Here is a 13,824-nt window from a genome sequence, read left to right on the forward strand (position 1 = left end):
AGGTTAGACCATAAGTTTCTTGGACAGATATTGGTCATTTTTCCCCAGCTGCCCATGTAGCACATTCTGGCACTAGACATGCTAACTTTCTGGGGACTGACTCTCTTCCAGCTTCCAGCCATGTCGTTCCACATTACATGTCAACTGCGTATGGTATCTTCAGCAGTAGGGTCTTACCATTAATCTTTGGAGGGTCATAAAGTGCTCTGACAGAAATAATACAGTGGCAACCACTCTCACACTGTCCCACAGCCCACCTGACAGAAGAAAGTTGGATCAAGGAGCTGGGAGGAACAGGAAAATGGTTCTGGCCTACTCATTCCATGTTGCCATGCCCACATGCATGGAGGTAGCTATACTTCTATTCTAAGTTGAATGTCATGTATTTACTTATTTACCTAAATGCTTGGACTAGAATTTCCTCTACAATATTGAGTAGAAAAGTACACAAATCGAAGCTTAATCTTTTTTTTTATTGTTGTTATTAACAAGAAGAGAAGTCTTACTTTAGTACAACATGTTAGTTGTCCAAGGGGACAAACCAGCCCCAGAGGTACTACAATACCAGGTTGATGCATGAAGTGGAGGAAGCAAGCTCCTATTCCAACTCCTAGATCTCAAAATCCATCTAACCTATTGTTCTTGGATACAGGATGTATCAGAGATTACACTTGTAAGAACAGATTCTCCACTTTATCTTAGCCTAAAGACTGAGAAGCAATTATCTCATCCTTAAAAGGAAAGCTTTTAGGTGTTTTCAATTTATAGTAATGATAAATATAGGTTTTTTAATAAATTGACTATTTTGTTGAGAAATGTCTGTTTTGTTTCTTATATGTTGGCAAATATAGTCATAAAATGGTGAAGAATCTTTTCTGCATTGGTTGAGGTGAATGATCATAAGGAATTTTGTTGTATGTAGGTTTCTCTCTTTTTTATCTTTTTGTTGTTGTTCATTAGTATGATATACGATGTTTATTTTTGTATGTTCAATCACTCTGACATTCCTTGGATCAACATCACTCAGTAAAGTTTGTTTCTCACTTGCTCATAGTAAATAAGACTTTTAGAATGCTGGTAGGTTGGCTTTGCCAATATATTATCCAGGATTTTTTCATCTATGCTCATAAGGAATATTGGTGAGTTTTCTTGTGATATCTTTGTCTGATTTTTTTTTCAGGTTGATTTAAAAGAATGAATTAGAAAAAGTCCTCTTCCTCTTATTCATGGAAGTGTTTGATAAGGATTGAATTAAACATGTTAAAGCTTTGTTGAAATTACACAGTAAAGCAATCTGTTATTAGACTTTGTGGGAAAGTTTCTTTCATATGAATTTAATTTGCAATTTCTCAAGCATTCATGATTCAAATAACGTTTTAATTTTGTGAAGTGCCTGTTGAAGTCTGTTTCTTTTTCCCCATTTTTAAGTAAGTCAAAAAGGTATGCCAATTGTGGATACTATGTTAAATTGAATTTTTTCCATTTGCTATAATAAATAGCATTCTAAAACTCAAGAATTGTGCAGTATGTTCAGTGTAAGGGTACCATGTAGCACAAACAAAGGAAAAATGGAGAAAACACAAAGATCCACCAGTGATTCAAATGCTGAAATTTATAGATAATTATTTTTAACACAATAATGAGTTACAGCTAAAGAAATAAAATAAAAATGGACCTATATGAAAATATTGGAAGGCTGTTATAAAACTAAAATCTATAAAAAATGATTTCAGCATAATCTCTAAACTTGAAAAATGGTGCAATTAAATGAAGAGTGGAGGAATATTCCTGTAATTCAATCACCTTAGCAACAGGAGGATCAGAATTCAAAGCTAATCCCAGCCATGTTACAAGTTTCAAGGCTAGTCTGGGATAATCTAGCCACTGCTGTCCTGCAATTCCCAAAATACAAAGTACTAGTATATACATATAATCATTGATATGGTACAGCAGGAGAATTATTCCCAAATGAATACCAAAGCAAAACCCCAAAAGAAAACAAATAAAAGTTTAGAAAGTCTATAAGAATACATTAAAGATAATGTAAAGGATGTACATAGAGCATGTAATTAACACAAATGAGGTCCTCACTTGGTCCCGAGTACTGCGTACACACACACAAAGATTAAATAACATTACCAACAAAATTTAGGGGCAGGAGGGTAGAGCTGAAGGATAGAATATGTGTTTAATATTCATGAACTCTTGTATATAATACCCAATGTAAAAATTCCCAAGAAACATTTAACGGGGAACACTGAGGAAGAGTAAGTGAATGAGAAAAAGTACTACATGAAGAGAGCAAGAGCATCCTATATGCAGCCCACATATCTGAACTCAAGGACATAAATCATATGATCATCTCAATAGATGTAGAAGATGCTTTTGACAAAATCCAGCATCCAATCTTGATAGAAGTCTGTAAAAGACTAGGAATATAAGGAACATATCTAAGCATCTAAGCACAGTGAACACTACATACAAAATACCCAGGAATGGACAAAATGAACAAAACCTGAAAGTATTTCTATTAAAATCTAGAATAATACAAGGATGTACACTTCCTCCCCTCTTATTCAATATAGTTAAAGTATTAGTTAGAGAATTGTGTAAAAGAATGCAAGCAAGAAAGGAAAGAATCAAAGTTCTTATTATCAAATGACATGCATATATATGTAAAGAGACTCCACACAAAATCTCTTAGAGCTAATATGCTTTCAAAAAGACAGCAAAATAGCCAGGTGTGGTGGTGCACACCTTTAATCCCAGCATTCGGGAGGCAGAGGTAGGAGGATTGCCGTGAGTTCAAGGCCACCCTGAGACTACAGAGTTTATTCCAGGTCAGCCTGGACCAGAGTGAGACCCTACCTCGAAAAACCAAAAAAAAAAAAAAAAAAAAAAAAAAAAGACAGCAAAATAGAAAATTAACAAACAGAAATCAGTAGCCTTCCTACATACAATAACAAATATGCTAGGAATGAAATCGGGAAAATAATCTCACACATATGCTTCAAAAATACAACAAAATGGATGGAGAGAAGGCTCAGAGGTTAAGACACTTGTGAAAAAAGCCTAATAACTGGGGTTTGATTTCCTGGTGCCCATGTAAAAGCCAAATGCACTGTATGGCACATACATATGGAGTTTGTTGGCAGTGGCTACAGGTCCTGTTGCACCCATTCTCTCCCTTTCTTTCTTTCTTTCTTTCTTTCTTTCTTTTTTCTTTCATTCTTCCCTTCCCTTCCCTTCCTTTCCTTTCTTTTCCTTTCCTTTCCTTTCCTTTCCTTTCCTTTCCTTTCCTTTTCTTTTTTTTATTTTTTTCCTCTTTTTCTGTTTTGGTTTTTCAAGGCAGGGTTTCACTATAGTCTAGGCTGACCTGGAAATCACTCTGTATTCTCAGGGTGGCCTGCAACTCAGGGAGATTCTCTTACCTCTGCCTCCCAAGTGCTGGGATTAAACCATTCTCTCTCTCTCTCTCTTTCTCTTATCTCCTTGCAAACAAATAAATAAAAACAAACAAACAAACAAACAAAAATACTGTGTAATAATGTGGTGGTTTGATTCAGGTGTCCCCCATAAACTTAGGTGTTCTGAATGTTAGGTTCCCAGCTGATGGAGATTTGGGAATTAATGCCTCCTGGGTAGAGTGAATTGTTAGGGGTGGGCTTAGGGGGGTTACAGCCCCTTTCCCCTTGCCAGTGTTTGGCACACTCTCCTGTTCCTGTTATCCACCTGATGCTGACCAGGAGGTGATGTCCATCCCTCTGCTCATGTCATTGTTTATCCCTGCCATTGTGAAGCTTCCCTTCATGTCTGTAAGCCAAAATAAACCTTTATTTTTTTCCCCACAAGTTGCTCTTGGTTGAGTGATTTCTGCCAGCAATGTGAACCTGACTACAACAAATAATAATAACCAAGGAAGTTCAAGATCTCTACAATAAACTATATACCACTGTAGAAATAGGATGAAGATAACATTGGAAGATAAATAAGCAAACAAACAAACAAACAAAAACCTTCCCGGCTCTTGAATTGAGAGAAATAATGTTGGGAAAATGGCTATCTTAACAAAAGAAAGCTAGAGTCAATGCAATCTGTAGTAAATTCTAGCACAAAGAAAAAACATCTTAAAATTCATACGGAAGCACAAAAGACTGCCAATAGCAAAGGAAACCTGTGAAAAAATAATGTTGGAGGTATTATTATAACTAATTTGAAGTTATATTGCATAGCAATAAAAAGAGCATGGTATTTCCATAAAACATACATGATAGTCAATGGAATAGATAACTCAGATAGAAAGAGACCCAGCTCCAGTCATCTTTGAAAAAGATGCCAAAAATGCAAATTAGAGAAAAGGGAGTTTCTTCAACATATGTTGTTGGGAATGCTGGATATTCACAGTAGAACAGTGAAATTTGGCCCCTATATCTCACCTGATAAAAATCAACCCCAAGTTGATCAAATATTTTAATATAAGATTCAAAATTCTGAAACTAATGGTGGAAAAAAATAGGAAAAACACTTCAATATATTAGCATAGGTAAGTAGTTCCTGAATAGGACTCTAGTCACTCAAAAACCACATCAACAGTAGGCAAATGGGCCTTCATGACTTACAAAGTTTCTTTCCAGCAAAGGAAACAGGTGACTAAAAGAAGAGAAAGTGAATGGAATGGAAGAAAGTCTTTGAAGACCAATATCTAGAGTATACAAAGCACCCAAAAAACTTAACAAGAGTCACCCATCCCAGCCCATGAACGGGCTAAGGAAATGACAGTTCTCAAAAGATAAAATGGGAATGACCAATAGATCTATAAAGATGTTAACATCACTAGCCCTCAGAGATATGCATATCAATACTACATTGAAATTCCAGCTTGCTCAGTCATTTATTTTCTTTAAGAAAATAAATATTAATAAATGTTGGTGACTTTGTGGGCACAGGAGAACACTTAGACCCTGCTAGAAAGAATATAAACTAGTCAGGCCATTATGAGAATCAGTATGGAGGTTTCTCACACAACAAAAAGTAGTTCTATCTATACACTATAAAGCTATAACACTATGTCACAGAGATACGTGTGCATCAGTGTTTATTGCATTATCATTCACAATTGATAAGTTATGAAATCAACATAAGTATACAACACCAGAGGAATGGATAAGAATAATATGGTGCATATACACAGTGAAATTATTTTCGGCCACAAAGAACAAAGTCATGTCACCTGCAAGAAAATTGATGCAAGTAAAGATAGTCAAACAAAGCAAATTATGACCAATGTTGCATACTTTCTTGCATATGTAATTCTTAGCCTTGTACAAAACCATAAAGCTGGTGTGTGTGTGTGTGTGTGTGTGTGTGTGTGTGTGTGTGTGTGTGTGTAAACTGAAGACCTGTAAGAGCATGGTAAACATTGTAAACAAGATACTGTTTCTCCTGGGGATGAAGTTCTGAAGGAGAAAATGAGTAAGTACCCATGCAAGTACCTTTGAATACCTGGCCTCTGAATCTGGAAAGCGGTTACACAACTGCCCTTATTATTAATATTTTAATCCATTCATGCAACTTCAAAATGAAAATATTCAAGGGTTTTCAGTTCCACAGCTCACAACTCAGTAACATCATTCATTAAGTAAAGTGACTGGCAAAAGATCCCCATACCAGCTTCTTGCATTTTCTTTGGTGATTATAAGAAAATTATATTAATAAATGTTATCTTTTATTAAATATTCTTGAAGTACACTAGACTAGGACTGACAGTCTTTAAAATTGCCACAGTTATTTTTAGTACATCTTAAGTTTCTTTTATTATAGTGGTTGAGATTTGGAGATTGGAATAGTTGTCTGCCATTGGACTGCAAAAGGACATTTAATATTTCTGCGTCTCAATATTTATGAAAATATATTCTACTTGTTTTGTTTGGGATAAATGTGGGACATACATATAGGATACAGGACAACCATGCTCCAAGAGATGCTATTATCATCAAATCCATATCAGGCTACAACTACCTAGGATGAAAACATGCTCATGAAGCAAGGTACCTAAATTATTACTCAGGACCCTATGACCTGTGTCATGTATTAAAGTCCAAATTCTTGAAATGAAAGTGTACTTAGATCCATCAGTGATTAGTCCATTTTATTATTTTATTTTGTGTGGATTAGAAGAAAGTAGAAAGGCTGCATATAAATAAGAAGTAAATCCACATGATCCATTCTAAAAGCCTTCCAAAATGAATCAGACCTGTATCTTCCCTGGTTTCTTATCAGACTATGAACCACAGTACAACCAAACATTAAAGGGCAGGCCTTGTTTTTTCTGTCATTCTTTCCCCACCATACAAAATCATTAAGGTACTTCAGTTTATTTGAAAGCACACCGTTGTCTCCTGCCCCATGTTTGGGATTCAATAGTTTTGGATAAGTCAATTACTCTCTCTAGACACACTACTCACCTAAGCTGAATAAAGCAATTTAATTATGATTTTATATGTAAAGTTAAATAGAAATCCTTCTCCCAATTACAAAGGGAATGAATATAAACTGTAAGGTTATTCTTGCTTTATTAGCAAACTAGTTCTCACTACAGTATGTTCTTTGAAGGATGGCATATTTGAGAACTATATAAGCTGTTTCCTTTCTCAGGCCTTTTGCTAACATTAGCTCAAACCACTTTTATTTTGCCCTTGAGATAGATTCACCTAAATAATATTTTCCTTGCTAACATCAACAGCCTGACACACTATATTACTTTTTGAGTCACTGTCCTCCTTTTCATTTCCAATATTTTCCTAGTCATATCTTTAAGAAAGGCTTTTGTAAGGCCACATTGAATACTGCCAGCTCTTTATTTTCTTTTCTGTGGAAATTGTAAAGTATTGTAGTTCAATTATGTGGCTTTCACTCTGGAGTGGTGACTTGACTCCCATCTGTATTCATTTTCTGTTTTTTTTTTTTTCTTTCCCCCAGTCTCTGTTTCCTTTCTTAAACACCATGGGTGTTCAGTCTAAAAATCCATGTGGTTAATTTCTTTTTATCTAATTCTAACACTGAGAGCCTTGATTATTTTTTCTTACCAATTGGCTATAAAATCATTAGTAGTAATGCAGGGACCAAATGATCTTGAAAGAGATAACTAGAAAAGAAATCAAAATTGATGGCTAGCATTGTCTTTAAAGACATTTTCTAACAGAAAAAAATGGTGTTCATCAATTTCTAAAGCTTGAAAGGGGTGCTTCTTGATTTTAAAGAACACTCCAAAAATGTTAATAAAAATATTTAAGTATACATTCTGCAAATATTAAATTATTCAAATGCTGGAAGGTTATAGTCTAATGAACAGTGCATGTAAGACAGATGACTATTAATATTGTATTTATTAAAAAGTTCTTAAAGCATTTCAACTGTAAGTGAAGCTTCTGTTTCACTGTTGGCTTAAAAGAATAAAACAATAGGAGATTTAATCTTCCAGAAACCTAGAAAAAAAAATAGTAATAAGAACATTATCATAATAAAATAATTAAAATTGTATGTATTCCTAAATACTTTCCTATATGCTGGGAACTTATTCTCATGGGCATTGGTTTTGTTAATCTTCAAAAAATATCCTTATGTGCATATTAGAAATGAGAAAAAATGAGGCTTGCAATCAATTTGTTCATTTTCCAAAGTTATATAGCCATTTAGTGGTGAGAGGGGGATTTTATTATATTCTCAGACCAGAAACCAAACTCTAAGTCAATATTCTGTTTCGAAAATTTTTTTTTTAAAAATTAAAATTTAAAGGATTTGCCATAGAGAAAAGCCATGGCAGAAAAAATGAAGTAAAAATAGTAAGCTATGACCTTATATAAAGAATGGACAAGGGCTGGATGGATGGATTAGTGGTTAAGGCACTTGCCTACAAGGTGAAAGGACCTAGATTCGATTTTCCAGGACCCATGTTAGCCAGATGAACAAGGGGGCATATCATATGGAGTTCGTTTGCAGTGGCTGGAGGCCCTGGCATGCCCATTCTCTCTCTCCCTCTTTCTCTGTCAAATAAATAAAAAAAATAAAATATTAAAAAAGAATGGACAAAGTTAGAAACACTGGTTATTTTTCATTTTTAATATTTCTTGGTAATGAACTAGTTCTTGCAAGATTATCATGTAGATACTATAGACATAAAATTTAATAATATGTGAGAGTCTGATTAACTGGAAATGTTCAGTACCATTGATCAACTGGTATAGGCCAGCTTTCTGTTACCACTGTTGTATAAGTATCTTCTGTGGTGACAGAAATCCTTGAATAACTATACACTTAATGAGTTTCTAGTTTCTAAAGTCCCTAATTCCCTCTCTTGACATAAGACACCTTTTTTCCTCCAGCCTCTATCCAATTTAGTTTCTATTCTGATCCTGTAACCTAAAATAGATGGCAAGGGAAGAATGGAAATACTAGATGTACTCAGTGAAAACATGAATGAAAAGAAATAAAGAAAATATTGAAAATTTCAAGGAAAATATGAAAAAAAATGATAAGAGTAGGTTTTTTTAACCAAAGAATAAACAAATATTCAAGGTAGAAATAGTGCTGAAAATAGCAAGTAATTGAAAACAAAAAGAAATAAAAAGCAATGCCAGTCAACTAGGAATGAGAGGTTTCAGTACAAAGAGCATAGAGATTCTATATACAAAAGGAAATGGGCTAGTGAAAATGAAAGGAGAGAGATAAGATGATTGACTTAATCTTTCTTTTAATGAAAAGAGCAAGAAAGAAAAAAGACAAGATACACACCCCCTGTAATACAAACGTACAATGTTGTATCAGTGCAGTAGGACCAGACAAATGTCTTCAAAGAATTCCCAAAAGCTGGAGAAAAAGTGTGAAAGGAAAGGAGAATTAAAATTTTAGTTTTGCAGATAAACAAAATTCTACTTCATATCTATAGCCAGTATGTAAATGGTCTTAATATTGGTGAATAGAAATGCTATTAATTCTAAAGTAAGGTACAATGTAAAGCATAGTTCACATTGTCTTGCGTTATGGTCATGGAGAGAGATGGTTGAGTAGGACATAAGTTGGACTGAAAAAGACATGGGCCAAAATGTTGATGCTAGCATTAGGGTCTGGATCAGGAATTTAAAAGCCTGCATTTCTAGTCTATTCACTAACTGCCATAAAGTAAGTGATTCTAGTTTCCACATGCTGCTCTTAGTAAATAGGACAAGCATGTGGTTTTTAATAATCTAGAGTCTAGACTAGCTAACAGTCTAGGTATACTTTTAGAATGAAGATTTCTATTAGGCAGATATCATAATTCCCCAATACAGAGATCTTTATTGAAAAACATAGACAAATTTATTCTTTTTTTTTTCCTCTTCCCTTCTGCATCTTCCTCCTTTTCTTCATCCTCCTTTCTAGGCTAAACATTAAAACCAATTCCAATGTCCATTATTTCTTTTGTCCACCTATGAAACAATTTTTACATAAGAAGAATGTTTACATAGTTACAATTTGGGGCATAATCTTTTCATAGTCCAACTTTTTGTGCTAAACTCATGGTAATCAGACATATTCCAGAATTCCAGCATTCGTTGCTCAGAAAGATAGCATTATATGAAGGCTGTCTTCTGTCACCTATATGTAAAATAAGGACCTTAATCTTAAACATTACATAAATAGGAGAGATTTAATTAAAAGCCTGAAGAAATGTGTTAGTGTTAATTGAGTTCTTGCTACAGTTACCTTTGCACACCAATGTTAATAAAACTCCAGTTCAAAGTGGATGAGTTTGGGGAATTGAGAAAGCTATTTATTTCCTTACCTGAGATGCCAAGATTATCTTCTCAGTAAAATAAAGAGCCCAATTAGGAGGGTTCTTATTTGTAGCTATTGATCAACTTCACACAAACTACTAGGATTTCTAAGCAGAACAAGTAAGAGGTTCAAAGGCCATGGAACGAGGTCAAGTGAATGAGAAAACGAAGCACCTCTTGGCATTTTGAAAGCCTCTCACCTGTGGAGTAAAGGGCTGCTCCCTCCGGAGCTGGGTTCCACTTCCGCCCCCGGGGGCTGGCTGATCCTCCCTCCTCCCAGCCGCCCGAACCTCCCTGTTTGGCATCTCTCGGTATTACCAAGCTATAAATTGCCCGAGAGCTTAGAGACAATCAGGTCACCACGGCTCTCACCGGGGAAAAGCTTCTTACTTCCGAGCAAACGCTTCAGCTGGGAAGGAGGATGGAGGGAGGAGAGCTACGCTGGAGTCGTCACGGCGCTGGCAGAGGGTGGAGAGGGGTGGGGGAAGGGCCCGGCACAAACCCAAGAAGAAGATGGAAAAAGCGTGCCCCACCATGTCGCACTTGACCTGAGTCTACAAACTTATTGGTAGCTGCAGTGGAAACTCCCAGGGCACTCTCGGCTGCCTGGCAGCGGCCGCGGGGTGGAGCCGCGCTCCTCCGCCCCACCCCTGGGACGGAGCTGCCTCCCCAGCATCCCTGGTCCACCGCACCCTTCCCGGGAAGTCTCCCACCAGGCATCCAGCCCCGTTTTCCCACCTCAGCCGCGGCAGAACAATATGACTAGCTTCTCCCAGCCCAGAGGACCACCTTTCTGTGATTCAGTTCGAAAACACTTGTGCGGAATCCTTTTTAGCCTCCGGCCCTCCTTTTGACAACTCCACCGGGTCAAATGGCCAAAGACAAACTTCTGCCTCTCCCTTCCCAGCTCCCACCTTTGCATCTGGGAACCCACACACATCGAAACTCCTAGGGAGCTGTGGTAGTCTGAGCATGCTCAGTATCGGGGCAGGTTTTGATTGAAAGTAAAAAAAAAAAAAAAAAAAAAAAAGCTTTGTATTAAGCCGTCTCCTTACCCTGTGTAGACGGCTTACTGAACAGGTTACGGGCATCTCTGCCTTTGCTCATGGGGCTAGGAATTGCCCTTGAGTCTGTCTCCTTGGGATCTGTTCCCCCCACGTTTAGTTCACCCTCCTCCCCCACCCCTCCTCAGCCCCCTCCCCCCCTTCTCAGGTCCCTGTCCGCTGTGGGGATGGAGAAACACTAACAGAACTGGGCTGGGCGCTGTTGGCTGAGCGGATCCACCTATTATTAGTGCTCCCGGATTGGCTCCTGGATGCAGCGTACCCAGGCTGCAACCAATCAGCAGCCGGGACTGGGAGATGATGGGCGGCCGCCTCCTCACTAGAGGGATTCCTGGAGAAGCTGCAGTGTGGGGATGCTCTAGAAGAACGAGTTCGGCCCCCCAGTGTCTCTTCTCCTCTTCCTGCAGCGGCGGAGGCAGCAGTTAGTAGAGGCAACTTGAGGCTGCCCCCGGGGCAAGCTCCTAAGGGTGGTGCTCCGCTGCGAGGGGGGCCTCAGCGCCCCAAGGGGTGTGTGTAGGGTGGGGGCGGCCAGCTGGGACCAGCTGGTGGCCCTGGAAAACCTCCCACACACCCACACCCACACACCCCTTTTGTGTTGCAGGCTGCCCCTCTGAGAGCAGAGGCAGAGAGAAAGAGAGAGAGAGAAAGAGAGAGAGGAGAGAGAGTAAGCGTGTGGCTCCCACTGGTCCGCGCCAACAGAGCAGTGGGGACAGAGACCGGCACCACCTCCAGGTCCTCCCACCAGGTAAGGCAGCCCAGAGTGGCAGTGCAGCCGCCTTGGCAGTTCCTCTGCGCTTGAATCCTTCTGAAAGATCTTGTTACACTTGCTTGGTGGTGGTCGGAGACCTAGGGAGGGATCCCGGGGTGGCCTATTGTGAGAAATGTGAGACCACATGTGCATCTCCAGGAAGAGCACTTTGTACAGCGCTGGTGATTCACAGCCTGGAGTTGGTGGGCATCCCCCATCTTTTTGCTGCTTCTTCTATTCTCTCCTCTGCCGTCCACCCAATCTCTCCCCTTCATCCTCTCTCTTCTTTCCTCTTTCTTCTTTTTGCTCTCTTCCCATTCCAAGCAAGTACGGGGAGGGTTTCTTTCTCCTGGAAAGAAGCGTGTTTTCTGGCAAGGAAGAGGGGCAGTGAAGAAAAGAGGAAAAAGATTTTTTGTTGGGTGGCAAGGTAGAATGCAACCCCTGTGAAAATATGAGTGCAGGAGGGCATGTAACTGAATAAAGAAAGTAGACAAGGCGCTCAGTGTCTGCTGTCAGAGAGGAAGTGGCAAGTTTGACTCCATCTCACTGCAAGAAGCTGTGTCTCTCTTGATCCTTTCTAATGGAACAAAAATAAACCCACACTCCAACCCACTTTCAAATGCTTAATTGCTGGTGCTTTTTAGTGCCAGCCATCTGACTTTGCTTGTTTGCATCTGTCCTGTGAGGCTGGCAATGAGGGATGGGATTTCACATAAGGGTTACTGCCTGAACTTTAAGGAATTCTTGAGATAAAACAATAATAAAAGCAGCAATTATTTCCCTGAGGTGCTTTGACATGGCCCTTATGTGGAGAGACAACAAAGGAAATGTGAAGTTTCAAAACATTGGTAAGCAATAACAGTTATTGTCAGGAGGGTTAAAAATTTACTTTGAGAGCTAGCCTAGTTACTTTTGTGTACATGCTGATGCTCACAGCCCAAATATTTATCTTTTGATGAAACAAACCAACTTTAAAGCTACTTTCATGTATGGATTTTCTTATTTTACCTTTCTACTTATATTTGCACTTTATTTATTAGATATTAAATTCATATCTTGCTCACTTTTTAAAAAATATGAGGCCATTTAATGGATGTATATGATGTTTTTGCAATTCCGAGACTTTCTTTTAGAAAGCATATGGAGGTTCAGTTGAATCATCTTGGACCATGACGAAGTTTGCAAAGTAGTGGTATATAGGAAGAGTCTCAAATTTAAAAAAAAAATGAAAATCTTAAAGAGGAAAACATTTCTGTTTTCATGTCTTATTACAAGAAAGGTATCAAAACAACAACTTGACACTGGCTACCTGAGTGGGTAGGTCAAGTACACAGCACTTGTTGGACAGAGCCTTGACAATAGCTTCACAATCTCTTATTCAATCATCTGTGATCTAAGCCTTCTTTTCCTGTTATTCATCAGAGACAAATAAGTGGTTACTGTCAGCTGGGAGCAGGTAAAGAGAACTGTTTAGTTAGGTGTAAAAGGACAGCATTCTAAGTGGGACCTGCATGAGCACAGAGAAGCCAGCAGATGTTAGTACCCTGATAAATCTTTTCTTTTGATTTATCAGGGGAAATGCTAAGTCATTTATTTTTTTCTAGATGCACACTTGAGATAAGAAAAGGGAATCTTCTTTGTTAATTCTGCTTGATCTTTCACACTAATCTGTGTGCCCCCAAAAGTATTCTTTCAACCACATATCTTTGAGTAAGTTTTTATGCAAACAGAGAAGAGCTGGGTTCATGTACCATCAATAATGTTGATATTTTATTGGTAGTAGTGTACATTATTTTCAAAACCAATTTCCATTTTAGGTAATTATCTTTCCTACCTAAGCAGAATTACTTAGATGCACATGTACACACACTCACAGAGAGAGAGTTTATTTCTAAAGCTTTGACATCTAAATGACTTCTTGGAAAACATAGTGTCTCTGTTGAAATCTAACTCTTAATATTTCTAGGTGAGACCTTTTGGTTACAAGGACAAAAGGACAACCACTTAATTATCTCATGTATAAGTTCAACTGAATTAACAAGTTTAGACATGAAAAGATGTTCAGTCAGGCAACAAACAGCTTTCCATATGAGCAGAATTAGATTTTGTGTGTGTGTTTCTTCATTGCCTTAGGAAAATGTGAAAGTTTAGGCATGGTTTGTAACATTTTGCATTGTAACATTTTGCATGATTTTTACAA

At 38.0% G+C, this 13,824-nt stretch overlaps 1 protein-coding gene, 1 long non-coding RNA gene and 1 other non-coding gene across 8 annotated transcripts in view; 1 reads left to right on the top strand and 2 right to left on the bottom strand.

Moving 5' to 3' along the window:
* Nucleotides 1-531: 531 nt before the first annotated feature.
* LOC123461747 lies at nucleotides 532-722 on the bottom strand. Its single transcript, XR_006637829.1, has one exon. It is a non-coding gene; the product is annotated as a U2 spliceosomal RNA (small nuclear RNA).
* Nucleotides 723-7,984: 7,262 nt separating this feature from the next.
* Nucleotides 7,985-10,959, bottom strand: LOC123461603. 2 transcript variants are annotated; one of them, XR_006637737.1, is made up of 4 exons: nucleotides 10,868-10,959; nucleotides 10,185-10,270; nucleotides 8,811-8,865; nucleotides 7,985-8,042 (listed from the first exon to the last, which is right to left on the bottom strand). It is a non-coding gene; the product is annotated as an uncharacterized LOC123461603 (long non-coding RNA). The 2 variants fall into 2 exon arrangements; XR_006637738.1 differs by lacking the exon at nucleotides 10,185-10,270 and having other exon boundaries at nucleotides 7,987-8,042; nucleotides 8,791-8,865; nucleotides 10,868-10,958.
* Nucleotides 10,960-11,150: 191 nt separating this feature from the next.
* Syt1 (synaptotagmin 1) overlaps nucleotides 11,151-13,824 on the top strand; it is a 572,391-nt gene continuing 569,717 nt past the window's right edge. For 3 of the 5 annotated variants that reach the window (XM_045152838.1, XM_045152839.1, XM_004650133.2), the window contains exon 1: nucleotides 11,199-11,621. Coding sequence is in view for 1 of the 5 variants with exons in the window: in XM_045152837.1 (XP_045008772.1) it covers nucleotides 11,174-11,297; nucleotides 11,478-11,621 (268 nt within the window). In the remaining 4 variants the exon portion in view is untranslated. Of the gene's footprint in view, nucleotides 11,622-13,824 lie in introns of all 5 variants that reach the window. The other 2 variants (XM_045152837.1, XM_045152840.1) reach the window with 2 other exon arrangements.

The sequence above is a fragment of the Jaculus jaculus genome, chromosome 6 (genome assembly GCF_020740685.1).
Source record: "Jaculus jaculus isolate mJacJac1 chromosome 6, mJacJac1.mat.Y.cur, whole genome shotgun sequence".
NCBI lineage: Eukaryota > Metazoa > Chordata > Mammalia > Rodentia > Dipodidae > Jaculus > Jaculus jaculus.